The sequence below is a fragment of the Paramisgurnus dabryanus genome, chromosome 11, assembly GCF_030506205.2.
Source record: "Paramisgurnus dabryanus chromosome 11, PD_genome_1.1, whole genome shotgun sequence".
Taxonomy (NCBI): Eukaryota; Metazoa; Chordata; class Actinopteri; order Cypriniformes; family Cobitidae; genus Paramisgurnus; species Paramisgurnus dabryanus.
In genome coordinates, this window is record NC_133347.1 from 17,010,478 (window position 1) to 17,035,218 (window position 24,741).

At 35.5% G+C, this 24,741-nt stretch overlaps 2 protein-coding genes across 2 annotated transcripts; both read left to right on the plus strand.

Moving 5' to 3' along the window:
• The first annotated feature begins 1,993 nt into the window (after window positions 1-1,993).
• On the plus strand, window positions 1,994-19,162 carry slc13a3 (solute carrier family 13 member 3). The gene is made up of 13 exons (XM_065247182.2): window positions 1,994-2,429; window positions 3,300-3,565; window positions 3,676-3,839; window positions 4,408-4,471; window positions 4,701-4,880; window positions 8,650-8,775; window positions 9,736-9,828; window positions 9,903-10,007; window positions 13,716-13,813; window positions 16,422-16,534; window positions 16,797-16,958; window positions 17,162-17,299; window positions 17,423-19,162. Exons 1-13 carry the CDS (start codon window positions 2,322-2,324, stop codon window positions 17,624-17,626), a joined length of 1,821 nt encoding a protein of 606 aa, XP_065103254.1. The 5' UTR covers window positions 1,994-2,321; the 3' UTR covers window positions 17,627-19,162.
• ocstamp (osteoclast stimulatory transmembrane protein) lies at window positions 18,540-23,178 on the plus strand. Its single transcript, XM_065247184.1, has 3 exons — window positions 18,540-18,662; window positions 19,535-20,534; window positions 22,443-23,178. Exons 1-3 carry the CDS (start codon window positions 18,616-18,618, stop codon window positions 22,806-22,808), a joined length of 1,413 nt encoding a protein of 470 aa, XP_065103256.1. The 5' UTR covers window positions 18,540-18,615; the 3' UTR covers window positions 22,809-23,178.
• The last annotated feature ends 1,563 nt before the right edge of the window (window positions 23,179-24,741 follow it).

Genomic DNA, 24,741 nt, shown 5'->3' on the forward strand with positions numbered 1-24,741 from the left:
TATTATGCTGCATAGGATTTTTCCTTAGCCAGTATATGTCATTTGTTTGATTAGTATAAAACATTTTCCAGATTGTAGTGAAAAGAGAAATTCATAAAAGCCTACTAAAAAAAGAAAAAAGAAAAGATGAAAGAAGAGGCTTCATTTCATCTGCACTAAGGGTTTTGTTTGCTTTCTCCGAAAAACAATGTCCGTGTCACAGTTCTCTTGAAGTAGATCTGCAGATCTTTATTTGTCCAAATGGTGCATGCAAGATTGATTTTCATGTTTATGAGTTAAAAAAAAGATCAGAGGTTATGTGTCTTTAGGTGTTATTAATGTACAGTACAACCAATCGATCTACTTTGGTAATTTTTTGGTAAATTCACACATTTATCTTTCATTAGACAATCACAGACCTGTAATTTAAGAAAACAATAAGCCTCAGATGACAGTTGGTATATTGAGATATTCAGATGTCTTAAAGGTGGGGTGCATGATTTTTGAAAAACACTTTGGAGAAGGGAGTCGAGCCGGCTACCAAAACACACTTGTAGCCAATCAGTAAGGGGCATGTATACTAACCGACATTGTTGCCTGGGTTGCGTATGTGTGGGGCGGGTCTATCAAAATAAGTTCCAGATTCTATTAGGGTAGGGGTGTGTTTGTTTAGGTGATTTCAAATGTCAACATTGGCTTTCAGAGATCATGCACCCCACCTTTAATGAGCATCTTGTTTAAATTCTCAATAACCAATAATGCTGTTTAACAGTGTTTAATGCAACAGTTGACCCCAGGGAAGACACTTAGGAATTGTAAAAGCTCCTTTTATGAAGAAAAGTAGGTCATTTTCAAAAGTGGTTTTATACTTCAAAATAAAATTGGTTTATTGATCTACAATTCTGAATGCTTAAAACTAATACGTTTTGTCTCCAATTGAATTAGATTTTCTTGAAGTCTCTGGAGTTGAAGGCAATTGTAAAACGCAGTATTATAGCTGAGAAAAACACTATTAAAAAATATTGAGCAGATCACCATTGGGTGTAGTTTGATGGGTTTTGTTTTTAAGTATATCAGAAACTTTTGTCAGTAAATGGAGAGATGGTAAGAACACTTGTTGCACTTAAATGTTTAATTAACTTGAATTTACAATTCATTTCAACTTTCTTGACTAGTGAAGAGTTGCTATAAATTATAAAAATAAAGTTGAAATAACTTAAGCTAATTCAGCTTTATTTCTATAATTTATAGCAATTCCTAACTATTCAGCAAGTTAAAATGAATTGTAAATTCAAGTTGATTAAACTTAAACATTTAAGTGCAACAAAACATTTTTTTTTACAGTGAAGGTGAAGCAAACACAATTCTGTAGCTGGATTATATGTTAATGATGGAGAAAGACCTTAATGGTTAATAAATTTATAGTTTAAATTCAGATGGGACATTTAACAAATTAAAAGTCACTTGCAGTCTTTTTATGCAACTATTGTACTAAAATAGATTTTTAAATCAATAAAATGGACAGATGTAAACAAAAACATGAACACTTAAATAACATTATAGTAAATACAGTAAATTTTTATGTAGATAAAGATTAGATCAGTAATCAGTATTTTAGTTAGCCTAGCTGTAACCCACGAGGTGGAAGTAAATGCTATACACTCCTTAATAAAAAAATGCACCACAGGACAAACCATTGTGAAAATGTAAATTTAAACATGACTGAGATGAAAATTTCTGTCTTTCAGGAAATCACATAAAAGTTAATTAAAAAAAATTATATGGAAAAATTGTATTAATTTATTTTAGGCTATTTATTTATTTATTTATTGACTGGATGTGCAGACAGTTTTTCAAGACCTGCAAATGACAGCAAACTCCTGTTTCATGCAAATGTAAATTCTGCTTTATAGTTCTGCAGTTTTTTTCTTACAATTGCAAAACACAACATGCAAAAGCGTGACTTTTCGAAACTACAATTCACTAGAGTAGCCTACTTTAAGAAAATGAATGCATTGTGTAATTTGGAGAACATGAGGTCAGAAGGACTCGAAACCCAGTAAACGTCAGTTTCAATATAAAAACGCTTTGCTTTTGTTGCTTTTTGTTGACTTTTAATGCTTGCTCTTTGTAAATCAGAAAACTTCGCTCTTCGTGTTTGTCGGCGCTTAAGTTAAAGGCTAAAGTCAAGTGATCTGCGCACATGGAGTTAACGAGTAAGCGAATAGTTAATCTTCTCCCGCCGTGCTAAAAAATAATAAAGCAAAAGTAATAAAGTTGGAGAGCAAGCACCGCAGTGTGTCACCAGTGTAAAGACAGGAAAACTTCAAGGTTTTGTCGCTATGGATCTTAAGACGTTTTGCAGGAAGCTGTGGTGCGCGCGCCAGCAACTCATCCTTATTCTTGCTCCGCTTCTCCTGCTTCCTCTGATCTACTTTGTGCCGCCAAAGGTAAAAGAAAAATGGTCGATATAATCCCTCACTCGCTATATGGCCAATTGAACCCAACTCAGGGTTCAAACAAGGCAAGTAATATGTAAGTTTACAAGACGAGAATCTTATTTGTGTGTTAGGATGACAGCAGTACTGTATCGTGTACATTATGTGCAAATATAACTGATATGTAGTGGCCTTAAAACGAACGCGTGGCTAATTTGAAATAATATTTTAATAATAGTATTAAGATTAATGGCCAAATTAGATGTTCTTCAAAATGAAAACAAACAACGTTTGGACATCTTCTAGTCCATATTCTGATACCCATCTGTTGACATTTTTAGTGTGTAAGGTGTCCTAACATAAATAGATTTTTTAGCCACTTTATAATCATTGTGTATCATATATTTACATCATACAGGACTTAAAATATAAAAAAGTATGTAATAAAATAAATGCAGTTTCTATTGATTTATCAGGGTTTTCAATGTTTTATACAATGCACAGATTTTTTTAGCCTTTAAGGAATATTTTTGCTTGAAAAAAATGTATTGCTATGTGACTGAAAATATATCAAGTGCTTTTGCACACTTTTTGCCAGTAAGATCAGCAAAAACAAACTAAACTCCATTAGCACTGCTTCTTCATCTTATTCATTTATGACCCAGTCAAAACCAAGATCAAGTAAACATATTTAATTTTAACTATATGTTAAAATATAACCTTGATGTTTATATTAGCTGAATGTCATCTCAAAGATTAAAATCAAACTTTAATGTTCCCATTATCATTTTTAGATTATGAGACTTTAGCCTATATTTCACAAACACAGTCACACTGTATATCTACCAATGCATGCTTTCCTTTTCTATCTATCACTATCAGGAGGGCAAGTGCCTGTATGTGGTGTTGCTGATGGCAGTGTACTGGTGTACTGAAGCTCTCCCATTGGCTGTAACTGCAATGCTTCCCGTGTGCCTCTTTCCCACCATGGGAATCTTACCTTCTAAGATGGTCTGTCAGCAGTACTTTATTGAGACTAACTTCCTGTTTCTCAGTGGCATAGTGATGGCATCTGCAATAGAGGAGTGGGGTCTCCATCGGCGCATAGCCCTCAGGGTATTGAAGATCGTAGGAGTGAAACCTGCCTTGTAAGAAGGGCTACACAGTTAATAATTGTACAATAAAAATACTTTTAATTCTGCGTTTTGCCTTTGATGATCAACAGATAAATCTGCTTGTCATTAACTTTCATATCCAGGTTGATTTTAGGGATGATGATTACTTCCTCTTTTCTGTCAATGTGGTTGAGCAACACAGCTACAACAGCCATGATGCTGCCTATTGCTAATGCCATCCTGGAAAGTCTGTTTGGTAATCTGGAGATTTTAAAAGAGAAGTGCAAGGTCAAGAGTGACCCCGAAGGTGGGTGTATTGGAAGGACATGAATGGTTTGTGAATGGCAAGCTCATGAGGAAATGAAAGAGTTTAGGCGGTTTCTTTTTTAGATTATTCAGTTTATCAATTAAACTATTATGTTAGCATGCTATCATAGAAAATATGGTTTATTATTATTTATTTTCAGGGATTAACTTGCATAAACGTCTGAGAACTTTAAACTGTGACGTATTAAAGCATTTTTTTGTTAGTCAAGATTTAAAAAGTAGAACGAGTCGAGAATTAAAATCTCTCTCTCAGGTCCCATATGGCTGTCTGCAAAAAGTACAAATTTCAGAAATGTGTTCCAGTAATTGAAGAGCTCAGATGCGTCTAACGTTTTCTTGTAAAAGAGCATTTTATTTTATCAAACTCTTAATGGATTCTGCCAACAAACGGTATTTCTGAATGACATGAAGCCAGGAATAAGCAGATTTTTAGCTAAAGTATTTGATATACGTATAATGAGAGCAATCGGTCCATATCATTATCTCATCTTTGACGGAGGTGGCGTTTTGCGGCTTTTGCATTATTATGATCAAATTCTCAATTGCAGGTGAAGCTCAGGTGAAGATGCATGAACTGCCTTCTGAAAAACAGACACTGACAACAGGGGACAGGTAAGCGCCTCCAATTTGATAGGGGTTTCAATGACTATGTAAACCATTTTCCAGTTATGCAGCAACACATTTTAGAGAATGGTACTATTATATGATCTGCAATCCATTTTACATGTACCAAAAGTATCAGGGTTTTATCTTAAAGTGACATGGGATCAACATTTCATACTCATGAATTGTAAATTGGGAGCCATCACTGGGAGATTCTGTATTTTTTGGGACCTCACAGGCCTGATGTGACCGACATATCAGATCAGAAGACTCAGGAAGAGGTCAGAAGAGAGGCGGAATACCAAATGAAAGTGTGGAAAGGATTTCTTATTTGTATTCCCTATGCTGCAAGCATCGGAGGAACAGCCACCCTTACGGGCACTGCTCCAAATCTGATCCTGGTGGGACAGCTAAAGAGGTAATCATTTCAGACTATGTACGGTACAAGCTCGTTTCTACAGAACAGAAATAATAAAATCTTTCAGGCTTTATATGTAATCTTTCAGGGATTAAGCGGATTTGAAGCAAAGGTATTTGATGAATGCATGCCGAGAGCTATCCGTTAATATCATTATCTAATTTTTGATTCTTTTTAACACAACATCAAAGTAATTAATCTCACGTGTCAAGAGTTTTGGATATTTGTAGAAAGATTCTACTGTAAAAAATGCTCTCCTAATCATCAGTCAGCTATCGTTTTTTATGAATATTATGAATACAATTTGTGCATGACCATAAATGTGTCCTTCATTTAATGTTTACAGATGATTTGATGCTGGATAACTTTCACAGTTTCACAATTTGCAATCTGACTTCAGATCCTCTAGGGCTGAGTCATGTGAACCATGTCAATGCCAATGTTTCATAATACATTGTGCTTCCTTTTCCCACATGTACATGACTTTAGTCATCCTCCTACATGATCTTAATTATCAGCCTTTAGTTCACGGTTTCCAAACAGTGCAAATTATTGAGTTAACCTTCATTAAGTGCTAATAAGAATAACATTTAATTTCTCATTGCTACTGGATGCAGTTAATTTGTCTCTAATCGAACCAACAGACAACTCTTTAACAGATTTGGGTGCTATTTAATGTAGCTTCATGCAAATCGTTATCAACCCCTTAACTTTTCATTGTTTAATTTGCATACAATGCTTATTGTTTGCTCTGGGGGCAAAATGTTAATTGCTTTCTCATTGAATAAGTCAATTTAGATAAGCATCTGCAAAATGAATAAATAATAAATATTGGAGCAGTTATTATACTGCACTCTAACTTCAACTCAGCACTTATTTGTAGAGTCCACTAAGTAAGGGATAATGTAGAGGCAGCCGGTAGTTATTGGGAAGTAAGCCCCGACAGGGTGATCAGGACCCGACGCGAAGCGGAGGGTCTTGTATCACACTGAAGGGGCTTATTTCCCAATAACTACCGGCTGCCTCTACATTATCCCGCTTATTACACGGCTACTTGCCACATAAGAAAAAAAACTGGACATGATTATGAATTTGAAACATTTTATTGGCATATTTGTTTTAAATTAACATTTTTATCCTTCCGCGAAACTTTGCACAGATGCATAAAATGATCGTAATACCTTATTAAGATCCTCTGCTTCATACTTGTCTGTCTCCATTTTTTCCTCTTTAACCAGTCTTTGAGAAGTTTTAATGCCCATTCTGTATTTTTTTGTGTGTTGGCTTCGTAGCTGTCATGCTCTATTTTGTCAAGTTCAGTCTCAGTAAGCTCTCTGTGTCTTGTCGTGGTTGTCGAGTGTTTGTCACAAGATGGCGCCAAACAGACAGTAATCTTTATTGATCTTTATTGGCGCGGAGCGATTTTACTCGTACAAGTAGTCCGGCTATGCGTTATTATTTTGGAGCGGTTATTATTTGAAAAGAACGAACCTGCAAATGTCTCAACTGACCAATCAGAATCAAGCATTCCAGAGAGCCGTGTAATAATGCACAATAACACACACACACACACACACACACACACACACACACACAGAAGAATTAAGAGGGGTTTTCTGTAATATTGTGTGTGTATGTGTGTGTGTTTGTTAGTTTGTTATTGCAATGAGCACATAGGCTGTCTAAATGCCAAAGTGGAATGACAATGTGAGTTATTGCCTAGTAAAGATGGGGTGCTTTCAAAGTCACAAGCCTTTGAGAGTTGTTTAGTTGAGCAATTTGGTCACAAAAACACGTGCAGGCCAAAAGACATTGTTTGATTTCCGTGCAGGATTACACTGGAGTTTTAGATGGCAAAGAGCCCAGCTGCATTAAAGCAGTTCAGCCAGGGAAGCAGAATGTTTTGGCTTTCTGGAACATTTCATTTTTTTGGTTTATTGTGATATAAAGGTATATATACAATAAGGATACATATCTGACGAGTCTATCTGTGTTTGTGACCTCATACTGTGGCCTTAAGCGAATGTTGTCAATCTAAAGGTAGAACACCGGTTTCTTTCTTTCTTTCTGCTATTGCCCCGCAGGTTTTTTTGTGAAAGGAGCAATTTAAGTCAAAAACAAAGGTGCAAAAGATCAAATCAATGAGGTCTAAGATTAAACAGTTAAAAAAAGAGTTGACAAAAAGATTAAATTCATATATATGGATACAATTTTGCATAATAATTGATTTATAAGCCATTTTCTGTAGGCCACTAATTTTTGACCAGGAAAAAAGGGAACAAAAATAGTCAGAGGTTGTTAGTCTAAATGTCACAAAAATTGTCCAAGGCAATAACATGAGGTGGTATTTTAGTGTAAAGGTGAAAATGACACAAAATGATGGTTAAATTATTTTCTTGCTTCGACTGTCTTAGTTTGCTGGGATCCAGTAAATGAAGCTTTGTTATATAATAATATAATATGTTTCAGACACTGCAGGTTGTCAGTGTGGGAAACATTTCCATTAGTAACTAATTTGGCAACATTTTCCAATCATTTACCATAATTACTCACAGACGTCTATTTAGCACAACACTGAAGAGGACATTTCATCTCATGATGACTAGACAAAAAGAAAAAAGTAGGCCTGAGGTTACAAAAGACCAGCATAATAGCTTTTTGTTGCTTTGAGATTTTAAAAGGAAACTAATAAAATAAAAATCTTCATCAAAGGGATTGAACAGCACCGAAATAACCCAAATCCTTTGGTTTGCCTTATCTTAAAGCAAAAAATGTTATTAAGGACAAAAAGTGAGGAAAACAGCTAATATACTTTGTATAATTTCATAGAAAATTGTTTGTGTAGGTAATTTATTAAAAATAACATTTCAATACAGTTTCATTTAGTCGGATAGTTCTCCCGCCAAAATGTTATCATTTATGTCATCACCCTCATGTTGTTCTAAGCTTGTATTAAATACTTTGCTCTGCTGAGCACAATTAGGGTGACCATACGTGCCATTCTTCCCGGACGCATCCCGTCCAGGATTTCGGTGCATCTTCCGGAAGTCGTATTTGTTGACCGCATACGCCATTCAGTTAAAAACATAAGATATACAATTGTAGTTTCATTCTTACCTTAAAATGTAACGGTTGCTTTTCTGTAATAATAATAATAATCCTCTATGATGTATGCGGTCAACAAATATGACTTCCGGAAGATGAACACAAAATCCTGGACGGGATGCGTCCGGGAAGAATGGTACGTATGGTCACCCTAAGCACAGTGGAAGTTATTTTAAACAATGTTTGTAACTAGTTTTGGTGCACTTTTGACTTCTATAGTATTTATTTTTCCTACTACGGAAGTCAGTGGTGCTCCTGCTTCCTACACAATTACAAACATCTTACTTTATGTTCAGCAGAACAAAGAAATTTATATTGGAACAAATTGAGGGTTAATGAATGATGACAGATTTTTCATTTCTGGGTGACCTATCCTTTTAACTGGACTAGTTAACAAGTTAACCATGAGAATTATTTTTTTTTTTTTAGCATTAATTAATCTTAGTTAAGCCTAATTTCAACATTTACTCATTTTCAAAATGAAATGTACTATGGTTAATACACAGTGAGCTAACATAAGCAATGACTAACTGTACTGGTATTAACTAAAACGAACAAAGATTAATAAATGCTGTAGAAGTATATTGCTTATTGTTACTTCAAGTTTATGTTAGCAACTATACATTTACTAGTGTTAACTTTTTATGCATATGTGTGTCTGTAGCTCCTTCCCTGAATGTGACCTCATAAACTTCGGCTCATGGTTCATCTTCGCCTTCCCCCTTATGTTAATCTTCCTCTTCGTGGGCTGGGTCTGGATCGCTTTCCTCTATGGGGGGCTCAATACACGGTACACAGCCAATCTGAATGAATGCACATCACAAAAAGACTAATCTACATACCAGTGGCGGCTGGTGACTTCTTTTCTGAGGGGCGCAAATTCAAAATATGTGTTCGAAGTGTCGAGTGTGGTGTGTGTGTGGTTTGTCTTTCCAGTATATAGTACTGTGCAAAAGTCTTAGGCCACCACCACCAGACTTGTTGTTTTAGAAGTGTTAATGTCCATCCATATTTATTTTTCTATCTATTTTATTAAGATACAAACAGAAAATACCGGAAATATGTACAAAAAAGAAATATTTTCAGGACTAAATGAAATAAAATAAAAAAGTAATTTCTTTAAAATTAGAAATGAGGATTTAATTTATTTAGGTTTAAGAGATCCTGTAGTTTCCTGCTAATGCTCAAGTGGAAGGGGAGTTTACCCTAAAAACTTGACACATCAGTTTACATTTTTATACAGTTTTTAATACTATACACTTTTCCTGTATTTTCTGGATGTATTCTATTAAAGAGACTGAGAAACAATTATATATGATCACTATAACATTGCAAAAACAACAAATCTAATTCTGGCATGGTGGCCTAAGACTTTTGCACAGTACTGGATGTGTTCATTGTGTCATGTGAACCATGTGCATCACGCGTCAAAATGGTTTATGATAAATGAAACACTCCCATTCACAAAATACAGTAAACTCTGACTACACATGAGATTAAGCAAGTATACGTCTCTTTTATCATAAACCCTTTAGATGCGTGTGCAGCAGGCACTTATTTTGACAAGACACGTGATGCACATGGTTCACATGACACGCCAAACACATATTTTGAAATGACGAACCACACATATGAAGGGCTAAATAGATGTTGTGACAAGCTTCGCATTGTGCACCCTCGAAACAGAAGTCACCGGCTGCCACTGCTGCATACCATAATGTATATCTCACAAATGTGTGTCTGTACACAGACTGTGCATCAATAAACACGACGAACGTGCGGCCGCAGAAGAAAAAGCCAGAGCCATTATTGATGAAGATTACAAAAAACTGGGCCCAATAAGGTGAGTCATGATGTAATTTCCTGTTTAACAACAAAACTGCTTCACCCTCAACTCTGCATATTTTCCCTTTATAGATTTGCAGAAGGATCCATCGCTTTCTTCTTTGTCCTTTTTGCCATTCTTCTGTTCAGCCGAGATCCAAAGTTTGTAACAGGATGGTCTGTTTTCTTTAAGAAAGGGTAAGACACACACCTCAGTGACGTAATGAGCAATCTCATTTCATGTCACATTAATAACCTTAAGTAACATACAGTGTCTGGATAATGCAAGATGCATCTATTACCGAAAGTGTCATACTGTCAAACCATCAGAACACAACGTGAACATTTTGTTAAGTTTAAAGTACAAATGCTGAACCAAGCTCAGTTTGATCAGGGTCCAGACATTTATGATTTGTTTTATCCATTTGGGTGCCTAATTTCTTTAATATATACAAATATATACATATATATATATATATATATATATATATATATATATATATATATATATACATATATATACATATATATACATATATATACATATATATACATATATATACATATATATACATATATATATATATATATATATACACACACACACACACACACACACACACACACACACACACACACACACACACACACACACACACACACACACACACACACACACACACACACACACACACACACACACACACACACACACACTCATTATTTATTGAATAATGTATTTGTTTTTAAATAAGTTTGACCCTACCTCGGAAAACCCAGTTAAAGCTGTTTTAATGACTTGTCAAAGATTGAAATCAATCTCTAAAGATTGACAGTATTAGACTGCAATACTAAAACATTTGTAAATAATACAATTTAGCACTTTTCTACCTCCCTTTCCTCTCTCATCCTATGGTCCATCACACTAATGCACACAGACAGGGAGGTTCAAGAATATGGACCAGTAGACCCCTGCTCTCTCTCTCCACTGAGATGACCTTTTTCTATCTGCAGGATGTCTGATCACCTTAAGTCGTGCTTGAGCTACCAAGATAAAAGCGCAATTTAAAAACAAATCAGAGTGAGAACATGAATAATATGTGTTCAGTGATGATGATTTGCTATATGAGAGGAACATGCTTGAAAGCACGCTGTTTTTGAATATAAAGTGATAATAAATCTGTTAGCAGGGATGAGGTAGTTACAATGATTCACAGATTTATGTTAATGTCCTGGGCCCGGTTCCCCGATAACGTTCACTCTTAGCGTGCTAAGAAGACTCAAAAAGATATATCTTACCAAAGTTGTTGATGTTCCTAAGTGTGTTCCCCGAAGTGTCTCTTAAGAAGCTTCTTAACACGCTGCCTCTAAGAACGACGTACAATGGCGCTGTCCCAAGTGAAGGTGCTGAATTATTTGCGATCGATCACTCAGGGATCGTTTTTTTCACTTCACACGAAGGTGCATTACGACGTTAAGAAAGACAACATGTTATATACAAATGGAACATTACTCAAATTATTCCAGTCACATTTATTTTAACATAGTTTAAGTTATCCGTAAAATATAGACTATTAATTAAATGATCAAATTCTCAGTAATACGGGTAGACGAACCGGTATCCCTCGCTCTTTATCCACCCTCCTTATCCCGTTGTGCCACTTGTGCCGCTTCTTGACATGGGTTTTGACTTTAAAAAAAATATGTAATACACTTTTATACGACTGTTAAGGTACTTAACAATCACAATTGATTGCAGTATTTCTGTTTAATGCGGTAGGCTATTGCTTACCATTAATGTTTTCAATAAAAAGCAACCTAGGTAGAGAATATAGTCTGAGAAGAGCAGCTCCATAATGAGTTGTCTTGGAAGGCGATGTTTTTATTTAGCCTCGTCAGGCAAAATTTCAAAAGGTTTAAGGGTTGACGAATAAATAAATTGGCATGGACTTAACAGTTACGCGGCCGGTGTTGTGTGGAAGTCTGTTTCCCCTATGTTTCCCTTTAGTGTAGTGTTTTTATAGCATTTTTATCACATTATACGGTTATTATTTATATACATTGAAAGTTTTAATGGCTACTGAGATGTATATGTGTGCATTTATGTAATGTATCTTGACTGTTCTTGATTGTAAGTCATTTATTTTTACAGTATGAATCATATTATATGTATAATATATATGTATTATGTTTGGAAACATAACAGTTTTAAAACAAACAGTAGAGAAAAAAGAAAAGAAAAGAAAAAGACAGTCTATGTTAAAAGACATAAAACTGTCACATATGAAATATTTAATAAATTGTATAATAGAATACATGATATTATTGCTTTTTAGTATAACCAATTGAAATCTTTAATCTTTCTAAATAAATTATAAATGTAACGTGATGAAAACGCTATAAACATATAGGGAACAGACTTCAATGAGGAACAAACACCGGCGCTGTCTTTGATTCATTAGTTCTGATACCAAATAAACGACAGTGGGCACAACTGGAGCTACATGTGCAAAACTCTAACTACAGTCTGCACTACCAAAAGTCACCTGAGCACAACTCTTAACATATGGCTCAAAACAGCTCCGTGCAGCCAAACACTAAACACAACCCTCACTGAGATAACACACACTGTCACTCACAACACACTGAGAGGAAAAACACTAACATCAAACACCAATACACAAAATACTAACTTTATATCTTTACAGTTTTAACAATTTCAGTGATGTCACACCAAGTAATGTTTTCTTTAAAGAATGATTTATTTATTGATTTATCACAATATTTTTTTTAGAACATCATAATTTTTTAGGGTAAATGAAAATTAGCAGTTTGCTTCAGTTGTCTGTAGTAATTTACGGAATTACAGTAATGAGAAAAAAGGTAGAAACTTAAAGTACATGAAAGGTAATATTATATATAAATGAAATATATATATGAAATTGGAATTTATATTTATATGAAATTGCAATCAGCAGTGTTTGAAAGGCACAATGCTGAAATCAATTCTGTTTTGAATGTGTGATTCACAGTTTTGACAGCAGTGTGTTAGCATTTGAACAAAGTGCTGTAAATCCACAGTGTTGTGCAGGTTGTGATTAAAGTCATGGAATAAGTGTGTAAAGTTTTGAAAACTGTGTTCAAGCAATGAAAAACGAACTAGAGTTTGGTCCACATGAACTGCTGCTGTGCAGACTGTAGTTAGAGTTTTGCACATGTGACTCCAGTTGTGCCCACTGGCGTTTAGCAATCGAAAAAAACTGTATCACATAAAACTCATCTTTGAGCATCGAGCATAAATAAATAAAAATTTCTGTGACAGTAATTTCTTCATGCTATGAAGCTTAAATGTAACCACGTCTGATTTAGTATACCTGGATCTATGACTATGCGAATTAGTCTCAGCCTCTACTCTTTTGCACTATCTCGGACTATAGATATATATATGCAAATAGATGCTACATTCAGCAGTTTTAGACACATAAACATGCATAACTGAACCGTGCCCTTGCAACACTTTTTTTAGCGTGTATTAACAGGTTAGGCATGTGTGAGCATCAAAAAAGTAGAGCTGAAGCAGTCTATGCGGTATCCATACATAATATCATAATATCTATGGCTTCAGCTATGGTCCACTCGTTCAACTGTGTTGATGTAATTGTTTACATGTTTGTGACTTTGGAAGCCAAAGCAATTTCAAACCATGGGAATGAGACTGTCTTTGGAAAATGTAAATTTTATATAGAAAATACTCAGCAATGGTGTTGAATGACGATCACAAACATATAAACAACAATACAAACTTGATTTTCACCAATGGAGTACTTTAAGAATCTATCTCAATATACTTTACTCTGTTTTGCTCAATTGATCTCTCCCTCTCTCCCTCTTTCTTTTTCTGTCCAGCTATGTGTCTGACGCTGTTACTGGAGTAATCATTGTCTCTATCCTCTTCTTCTTTCCATCCCAGTGTCCATCTCTCCGCTGGTGGTTTGATGCGAGAGGTCAGTAAACAAGTCATTGGTTTTTTGTTTTGCGCTGTTGAGCTGTTTACATTGAGTCATGAAGTATTCATGTCATAAACTTTAAATTGTGAAATGTTCAATTTCAAGAAACTCTGCAGTCATTAATCTGAGTAATATATAATATAATAAATCACGCCTGTTATACTGTACATGACAGACTTCAATGAGGATCACAGTTTGTAAAGTGGAACGCGTTTTATTCCGTTGCAAATGTTTGGCAGACACCAACATTGTGAGTTGACACTGTTACCCCGGTAACTTTCCAAAATAACATTTTATTCTGCTCTCTAAGAGGTTTCTACATGTGTGAAAATGGTTAATGTTGAATAAGAGGTGGAATTTTAATGAATCAGATTAGTGTGCCTGAGAGAAATCCAGCACAGTGCTGTGGAGCCACTTTGTGCACTGAGATTATCATAATCTCCCAACCACTTTTATTATTTGTATCCCTAAGTTGCATGTTAAACATCACAGTGTGCAACACTATAACATTATGACTGTCACAGGGTAAACCTTATCATTTTTGGGTTTCAATTTAAGGTTCTCTTTGTGTTTCAAAAAGAGGGTTACTGGAGATGCATACAAAGTTACTGAAAAATCCTATTTTCAGTACATTTTCGCAGCATTTTCTGAGCACATGAAACTAAACTTCAGATTTTTTTACTCCAATGTCACCTTAGGGGTTCGGTGCGATGCATAATACATGATACAAAAAAAAAAAACATAACTCAAACACAAGACACAATAAAAAAAACTTTGAAATAATTTATTGTAGCAATTGTAGAAACTTGCAGTCTGGTTTCTGGTTGCAATTCATTCATTCAACAGCTAGTTGCCAACAGGGGGCTCCACATATTTCTGGGGCAAACTGATCTCAAGGAAAGTCGTGTTATAGTCAAGAAAAATTTGATTAATTTATTTGTGTTCATGGCACGAAATTCAGCTTTTTTTCATGCCTTGAGCACATTTGTCTTTTTCGTGTCACTCGCACAAAACTTGTCCGTGGCACCACTTTCTTTTCATGTCATTTTATGTATTGTTTTCTCATAATTTTTTTCTATTTTCTTACCATTGTTGGTTGGGGTTAGAATCACTATCTGTTAAATTTTTAAACATCCTAATACAAACCCCAACTCCTGGTAAGAATAGTTTTAAAAGCTGAAGAAAACATGTAGAAACCAATACATAAAAGTACATCATAACCCAAACCCTAAATCTAACCCCAACCCCAAGCGACAATGAATTAAATATAGGAAAGAAACTGAGAAAACAATACAAACATACATTAGATGACATGAAAAAGAAAGTTGTGCCATGGACACGAAAAATTATTTATAGAAATTTGTGCGAATGAGCAATATATAATATAATAAATCACGCCGTTATACTGTACAAAATAGACTTCAATGAGGATCACTGTTTGTAAATGGTACATATTTTATTCTGTTGCAACCCCAAGTGACAATTAATTAAAAAAACAGTATGTAGGATTGTGGCCAAAACTGGTATTGCAATCACAAAACGTGTGGCTAAAACTGGTACTGCAATCACACAGCTGGTGGCCAATATACCAAACGACAACATAAACATCAGTTGAGGGCTGCAACTCCACTTTTTAAATGACAATATCCTGGCCGGACCACCGTTGTGAGTGATATAAGTATTTGAAATGAAAATGATTTCTTAATGTCTAGTGACATTTCAGGGCTATTTAATGATTAATTGATATAAATTTCTTACATATTGTTCCTTTAAATATAGGGGGAAAATGAGAAAACAATACAAACATACATAAGATGACATCAAAAAGAAAGTCGTGCCATAGACACGATAAACTATTTATAGAAATTCGTGCGACTGACACGAAAAAGACATTTGTGCTCAAGGCACGAAAAAAGCTCAATTTCGTGGCATGGACATGAATAAAGTAATCAAATTTTTCGTGACTATAACACGACTTGCGTGAGATAATGTTGTTCTGGGGCCCCAGGGATTGCATGGTTTGTGTGGTGGTTAACAATGGCTGCACAGCAGTATTCATTGTGTGTAAAGGGTTAAATACATATTCAGTTTGGTGCTGCCTCTAAATCTAAATCTCTAAATCCCTCTGTTAGTCACAGGCATTATTTAATATTAAAAGCTGTGAAATGTGGAAGCACCAGCATAAAAAACATTTCTGAACTCAACAATACCATCTTTAAGATCAATCAAGTCAATCAAAAGTCAGACTTCATTTACGTTGCTCTCAGATGCTGTTTTTGTCTATACTACAATAATTTTTTTTTGCTTGTGCTGTTCAGAAAATGCAATCATATTCACCAAGTCCAACACAAAGCATTTTATGCAGATTTTTTTGCAACAAAAGTGAATGTCTTAAGAATGCAAGTCAGCTTATTTCAACTCAATATAATGTGTCATGTTGATGATATATTTATTCCACATATTGTTAATAAGTATAAACATCTTGAATATTAGGTTAGCTTCTTGTATTCCTATTGTGATTTGCACTTGATCAGCTGCAAAACTGTTTGTTCTTTTTACTATTTAAGGTTATAATTAATTTCCATTTCCGTCTCTATCTCTTTAGCCGCAAATACTCCGTATGTGCCCCTGTTGTCATGGAGAAAGGCTCAGGAGTGTGTACCGTGGAATATTATTTTGCTGCTGGGCGGTGGGTTCGCAATGGCCAAAGCCTGCGAGGTATACATATTCTGCTGCTTCTTCACTGAAATAAAGTAACATTGTAATTTATACTTGTGATATCCGAGGGCTGATGCATTCTGTCTGTTGATAATTCACAGAGTGCAATTTTAAAATATAAAGCAATTGGGAACATGTTAACAAACAAATCCTCATGGTGTGCATGTGTGTGTAGGCTAGTATAAATGTTAACATATTGCCTCCTATGAGGAAATGCTGGATGCGCATATGAGCAGATACATATGTATGTGTTTGGGAATAGGAGTCAGGATTAGCAGTGTGGATAGGAAGCCACTTAGAGCCTCTCGCTCAGGTCCCTCCTTCAGTTGCTGTCATTCTCATCACAGCCTTCATCGCTTGCTTCACTGAGTTCGCCAGTAACACCGCCACCATCATCATCTTCCTCCCTGTTATTGCTGAACTGGTAGTGTATAGACACATGACAACCTTAAAGCTTTGTGTTACCTTTGACAATATAAAATTCATATTGAGTAAGGTCATGTCAAAGATTAAATCAAAGCTAGTTATTGTTTTTCATTATATTGCAACATTAAATCTACCAAATTAACTAAATGAACAATCATCTTTTTTGACAAATCTAAATAAATATACATTGTGTATTTTAAGGCCATTCGTCTGAAAGTCAATCCACTGTACTTCATGGTTCCAGCAACGGCGGGTTGCTCATATGCATTTATGCTTCCCGTTTCCACACCGCCCAACTCGATCGCCTTTGCCTCTGGACACCTGCTTGTCAAGGATATGGTAAGAGGAGCAGCCGACAACAAAACATAAACATTAAAAAAGTACTTATTAAATCAGACCATACACAACTCAATTGAATAAAGTGAGTTATTAAGATGTATGCCTGTGTTTTTGATGTTTCAGGTGAAAACTGGGTTTGTGATGAACATCCTGGGTATTATGTGTGTAGCTTTGGCTATGAACACATGGGGTCTTTATATGTTCAGTCTAGACACATATCCTGACTGGGCGAGACCTTTAAACACTACCTCAGTAACCGTGCTTCCACATACTCTATTAACTACAAATTTGACACCAACTGTATTAACTACAAATATGACCGGTTAGAGAACCATACTATGATACATATAATAAAGCTTAGGTTTTTAAAAACAGGTTTGAGGGCTATAACACTGTAAACATTCATACAGATGTTGTATATATAGTGTAGATATCAGACTAAAACAAATACAGAAGTTGCTAAACTGGGAAACTTCCCGCTAAGGATGGTTCACATGACTTCACTTCCTGTTCAGGAAAAGGAAAAAATCTTGGAAATATTTCAATTGTTTATGTGTAAAGATCAACCCTGATTTTGTATTTAATTTTAACATATGTTTGTAGATTGTACATTTGTTTCACTGATATAATTTATATTAATATTGTAAATTTGTTGTAAATGTAATTGTTGTGAGTGTTCCAGTATGAATAATTTTGGAAAATATCCCTGATAAATTGGTATGATCTTGTGTTTATAAATACTGATTAAAACTGTGATCTACCCGAACATTTGCCTCTAACCAGAACTAGTTTAACTACTCAAACAATATTCGATAATCACAGAAAGACAATTTAGTTTGATAGTCAATTGGGATTTAAAATGTATGGATGACCAAAAAAGACACTAAAATGTACAAGTTTTATGAAAACAAAAACAGTCAGCCCAACACAGATATTTCATAACAAAAGTTGCTGATGTTTGATGATTTTGTGCACACTTCCCATTCTAAAACATGATTTTGAATCCTTTTACGCTGTATTTTCCTTATAAGGCTCCCTAGAGTAAAAGAGCAGTTTAGTTTTTATTTGTGGTGTCATGTGGTGTAAGCATGTGTTGTGATGCATGTACCAGCAGCACAGTGTTATCTGTTTGGTTCTCATGTTGGTCTTATGAGTCAGTGTGCATGTGTTCAGTACCAAGTACTCAGAGTCATAGGATTGTGTGTGTATAAATAGTGTGTACTCAGTGCCCAGGTCAATATGAAGCTGAAAAGTTTTGCTGTGATGTTAAGATAATTCTGTAAACTTATTCAAACCTCTTTGTATTTATTGACAACATGATGATGACATTAAGAAATCGGTCTCTTTCTCTGGTCTTTCTCAGGTATGTCAGTATTTTCTATAATGATAATACGTGCCTCCAAACAAGTAACCAATATTATTGTTAAACTAATAAAAACCGCTGGGTTTTAATTTAACCTATGCTGAGTTGTTTCAACCCAAAATGCTGGGTTGTTTTAATTTAACCCATTGTTGGGTCAAATGTAAACATTTTCTAGGTTAATTTAACCTAACTGCTTTTTGACCCAATGGTGGATTGAAAATAGCCAAGAATTTTTTTTAAAGTGTATAATTTTCTGTTATTACTAAATGATATAGTAATGTGTAATGTGTTACACAATACTCTATCTATCTATCTATCTATCTATCTATCTATCTATCTATCTATCTATCTATCTATCTATCTATCTATCTATCTATCTATCTATCTATCTATCTATCTAACAACTTTATATTTGTACTATTAATCTCTATACTGTAAAGACAATAAACAAATAAAGGGGTAATTGAGGGTTTGGAATGTTTTTGGGGGCCTTACTCCTTTTGGGAAGCTCTTTTTATATCCTAATGTACTGTTGTTTAAGGGAAATTCCACTTTTTTTGAAAATATACTCATTTTCCAGCTCCCCTAGGGTGTAACATGTAATTCTTACCGTTTTGGAATCCATTCAGCTGATCTCCGGGTCTGGCGCTAGCACTTTTAGCATAGCTTAGCCCAATCCATTGAATCTGATTAGACCATTGTGCTTATGCTAGAAGTGCTAGCGCCAAACCTGGAGATTCCAAAATGATAAAAATCAAATGTTTAACTCTAGGGGAGCTGAAAAATGAGCATATTTTCAAAAAAAGTGGAGTGTCGCTTTAATTATTCATTCAATTTTCTTTTTTCTTCTTCACTATCTCTTTGTGTGTTAGAGTAAGGAGCAGTATAGAGACGCTCTGGTTGTGTTATTCCACCCCGACTCCTCAGACTGCAGGTCACCTGCTTGCCCTACTTGCTCTCTGTCTCTCAATGGCCGTGGTTACCGCCGGTCTACTTTTCCACTGGCTTACAGACTTTCTGAAATATGAGCTTCAGACTGCATGGGTCGCCGTTTGCATCTACGGTGCATCTGTGTTTATTTTGTCATCTTTAATCCATCCATTCCGATGTGCCTTAACGTTGATTTTTCCCACACTGGGCACCAGACAGGGCCGTAAACTGCTCTTGTCCACGTCTGTTATGATCGTAATGCTTTACGTCCTGCCCAACATGGCTGCCAACATCGCAACTCTAACGCACATTGTGAAATGCGCCTCAGAAAAGCTTTCTCAAAGTCTCCTTAGCAGCTCGGATCTCATTAACACCATCAAGGACAACATAGTCAAAACAGCTGAGGAGAGCGCAATTTCAATAAAAGATCTGATGCAAACACTGCATGACTTTAATCACACCACAAATATAAATGTTTCAGAAGTGAAGAATAGATTGCATTTCTTGAGCAAACAGGTGCAGGAGGATTTCTCTGAAGTCAAAAGTCATGTACAGGATCTAAAACTGCTGGCCAGCAGAATCTTTGCTGCGTTTTTTGTTTTGTATTTGTTTGCAGAGTCTGTGATTTACCTTCGCTCCTATTTGACTTCAGTGAGATTTGACAACACGTACATCACAGGTGGCCTTAGGACGAAGGCTGCAGGCAAAGGCGTCTCTGTTGAAATGAAGGACCTGAAGAACGGTGTTAACTCTACCAGTTTTAGAATGACTAAAAGAGAACTTTGCAAATGTTTGATTCCTGCTTTGGTGATCACTTTATATCTACTGATGACAGTTTTCCTGATTATATTAGACCATATATTGTATTATTTGGTGAAATCTGGTGGATCATGGATTTCAAACATTCCATCAACCAACATCAGCATCGATGTCCATTTCAAGGTAATCAATTTCACCAGCTAACTTTTGTAAAACATAAGCATATAAACAAAGCATATACAACCCCAAATCAGAAAAAGTTGGGACACTGTAGAAATTGTGAGTAAAAAAGGAATGGAATAATTTACAAACTCATAAACTTATATTTTATTCACAATAGAATATAGATAACATATCAAATGTTGAAAGTGAGACATTTTGAAATGCCATGCCAAATATTGGCTCATTTTGGATTTCATGAGAGCTACACATTCCAAAAAAGTTGGGACAGGTAGCAATAAGAGGCCATAAAATTTAAATGTACATATAAGGAACAGCTTAAGGACTAATTTGCAACTTATTAGGTCAATTGGCAACATGATTGGGTATAAAAAAGCCTGTCAGAGTGGCAGTGTGTGTCAGAAGTCAAGATGGGCAGAGATTCATTAATTCCCCCAATGCTGCAGCGAAAAATAGTTTTCTGAGTTTCTCAGAGAAAAATTGCAAAGAGTTTGAAGTTATCATCTACAGTGCATAAAATCATCCAAAGATTAAGAGAATTTGGAACAATCTCTGTGCGTAAGGGTCAAGGCCGGAAAACCATACTTGATGCTTGTGATCTTCGGGCCCTAGACGGCACTGCATCACATACAGGAATGCTACTGTAATGGAAATCACAACATGGGCTCTGGAATACTTCCAGAAAACATTGTCGGTGAACACAATCCACCGTGCCATTCGCCGTTGCCAGCCAAAACTCTATAGGTCAAAAAAGAAGCCATATCTAAACATGACTCAGAAGCACAGGCGTTTTCCCTGGGCCAAGGCTCATTTAAAATGGACTTTGGCAATGTGGAAAACTGTTCTGTGGTCAGACAAATCAAAATTTGAAGTTCTTTTTTGAAAACTGGGACGCCATTTCATCCGGACTAAAGAGGACAATGACAACCCAAGTTGTTATTAGCGCTCATTTCAGAAACCTGCATCTCTGATGGTTTGGGGTTGCATGAGTGCGTGTGGCATGGGCAGCTTACACATCTGGAAAGGCGCCATCAATGCTGAAAGGTTTATCCAAGTTTTAGAGCAACATATGCTCCCATTCAGACGTCGTCTCTTTCAGGGAAGACCTTGCATTTTCCAACATGACAATGCCAGACCACATACTGCATCAATTACAATGTCAAGACTGCGTAGAAGAAGGATCTGAGTACTGAAATGACCAGCCTGCAGTCCAGATCTTTCACCCATAGAAAACATTTGGTGCATCATAAAGAGGAAGATGCGACAAAGAAGACTTAAGACAGTTAAGCAACTAGAAGTCTGTATTAGACAAGAATGGGACAACATTCCTATACATTGGTCCTCCTCCAGCTGTTCCTTATATGGTAAATGGACTGCATTTATATAGCGCTTTTTAACAGACCTATGGCCATCCAAAGCACTGTACAAGTTTGCCTCACATTCACCCATTCACACACACATTCATACACCGGCGGCGGTGTCAGCCATGCAAGGCGCCATCCAGCTCGTCAGGAGCAGCTGGGGTTAGGTGTCTTGCTCAAGGACACCTCGACACTTGGTCCGGTGGAGCCGGAGATTGAACCACCAACCTTCCGGTTTGTAGACAACCTACATGAACCACTGAGCCACTGCCGTATTATATGTACATTTGACTTTTCCGGCCTCTTATTGCTACCTGTCCCAACTTTTTTGGAATGTGTAGCTCTCATGAAATTCAAAATGAGCCAATATTTGGCATGACATTTCAAATTGTCTCACTTTCTACATTTGATATGTTATCTATATTATATTGTGATTAAAATATTTTGTAAATTATTCCATTCCTTTTTTACTCACAATTTCTAAAGTGTCCCAACTTTTTCTGATTTGGGGTTGTATATTATAACTTTATTTTCCTTCTAATCGTTTCAGGTTGGGACTAACTTGCCCATATGTCAGGTTATAAACTTAAACTGTCAGTCAGAGTTTAACTTGGACAGATCGTACTCAGCCCTTATTCACACTCCAAGCGCTTGTGAAGCCCAGCCCAGTGAGCTGAACCCAGCGGCGGTGACTGCGCTGGTCTTCCTGTATCTCTTTACCTACACCCTACTGCTCCTGGAGGTCTATGCGCGACGCCTTAGGAGGAAAATAGCCGCTTCTTTCTTCCAGCAACAGGAGGAGAGAAGGCTTGAATTCATTATTAAGAAAATTCAAGTGAAAAACAATGAAAGGCAAAATAAAGTTTTCTTTATCACTCAGGATGAAGAAAGGAAAAATGCTCAAATTAGCATTTAGAAAGGAAAAAGGCTCAAATTAGATTTGTTAATAATGCACTTCATATTATTTATGAACGGTATATCTGTACTGGCATTACACGGACATTGGGGGCTAAAGTATGACATCACCAATTACAATGTGTTTTATTTAAATAAGCACTCACATTGTATTCAAATTATATTATTGGTTTAATAATTTTGATTAAGAGTTACAGGAACATTTATATGGGAACATCTAATGTCACAAATGTGCTTATTTTTTTAAACTTAAAAATAGCTTTATATAGCTATTTTGTAAAAGAAATCTAAAATTGTCTGTGTTTAAAAATGTTTTGAACCCTTAAAGGTCTAGTCATTGCCAGGTTTCTAAATTTCAATTTCTAAATTTCGGTGTGGTCACAAATTTTTGGAAATGTGAACTGTAAATATCATATTATAAATAATAAAACATATTATTTTTCTTATTCATGGAGTCTGGTTGATAACTCTTAATTATATCTGGCTGAAATAGTGTAAATGTTATGGGATAATTCACTCAAAATGGTTATTTGCGAATAATTTGCTTTTATAATTTCAACTTTCATTTCTGGAGAATTGGTAAAGAACATTTATGATGCAGTTTTACATGTGATAGCACATTGATCAGGAACTTTCAAGCTCCAGAAAGGACAGAAAAGTTGTGAATTATTTGTGAGCAATACCCTATTCCAAGTTTTAGAAGCAACACAATAGCTTTTATGAGGAAACCAATTGCTATACTGTAAGTTACTTACCAAAGATCCATTCAGCCAGCAGCTTCATTGATTTTGTGTATATGATCAGTTTGTGTAAAGAATTTTAGTAGAAACCTATAAGGTGAATAATCCTCTGACCTTAAAGACATCAGTGTTAAAAGGGTGAAAATAACTTTCTGCTTCACAGGTCACGCTCCATTAAGAGACCATGTTAGTGGCCAAGAACACAGTCAATGAAGGATGGGAACATGACAGACAAAGCATCAAAAGGGGCTTACAGCAGTGCAATCAATGACACATCTAACACAAGCCTCAACTGAAACAGTAAATGGCAAGGAAGCCTCAGCTATAGACATATACAAATTGAGATCAGAAAAATCTGACTTTGTGGCATTTGCATAAATTATTCTTGTTTTATATTGTAACAGTAAAAGTGTACTACATAAGAAACTAAACATAATTAAATCAGGAAGACAAAAGTGAACTTTTGTGCATTCCTTTTAATACATTTATTTACAGTTTTTCTCAGTCACTTTGGTACATTTCTCGAATCATACTCACAATTTGCAAAACAGTAAGTGCATTTCTCAAAACAATTTGTACAAATAGCAAAACACCATGGATAACCTGCAAAAGCCACTCTTTTAATCAAAATACTTAGTTCATCCTTCAAAATTAAATATCTGTGTCAATGAACATGTCAGTGCCATCAGAATGACAAGTCATTGTGTCATTGTGTACGGATAAGACAGTCATATTGTTTAGTCATGTTGTCAATATAAAAGTTTACTCTGAAGTGATGTTCTGATGTAAACTATGGCTAAAGTTTTGACGAAAAGTATTGTAAATTGTAAGATACACCTTAGTGTATGTGGGAGTTTGATTGCAAGAGACTGGACAAAATTTACATTTACGCTTTTACTGTTTGTACTGTAATTCGTTGAAAGACCATGTCATGTCATTGCCATAAAGAAAGATAAAGACAGCACTGCAAGCACTGCATAGCATAAAGAGAAAAAAAAGTAGAAATGTGAACATGATAGATGTCTAAAAGATGTCTAACCATAGCCCAAGAATAGACAATGCATATACTTTTAGAACATGTAAAAGAAATGAAAGCAAACACCTTGAACACACTTTGCTTACATGTTGAAATATCATACATCTTCAAGTTATTTTGGCAAAAATGGCATGTAACCAAATTCAAGGTTATTTAGG

Bases quoted from the DNA above. Each gene is read 5' to 3' on its own strand.
- slc13a3 (XM_065247182.2), top strand. From the start codon at position 2,322: ATGGATCTTAAGACGTTTTGCAGGAAGCTGTGGTGCGCGCGCCAGCAA. The intron at 9,829-9,902 runs GTGAGTCATGAT...TTCCCTTTATAG, and splicing joins AAAAAACTGGGCCCAATAAG to ATTTGCAGAAGGATCCATCG. The intron at 17,300-17,422 runs GTAAGAGGAGCA...TTGATGTTTCAG, and splicing joins ACCTGCTTGTCAAGGATATG to GTGAAAACTGGGTTTGTGAT.
- ocstamp (XM_065247184.1), top strand. From the start codon at position 18,616: ATGATGATGACATTAAGAAATCGGTCTCTTTCTCTGGTCTTTCTCAG. The intron at 18,663-19,534 runs GTATGTCAGTAT...TTTGTGTGTTAG, and splicing joins CTTTCTCTGGTCTTTCTCAG to AGTAAGGAGCAGTATAGAGA. The intron at 20,535-22,442 runs GTAATCAATTTC...TAATCGTTTCAG, and splicing joins GCATCGATGTCCATTTCAAG to GTTGGGACTAACTTGCCCAT.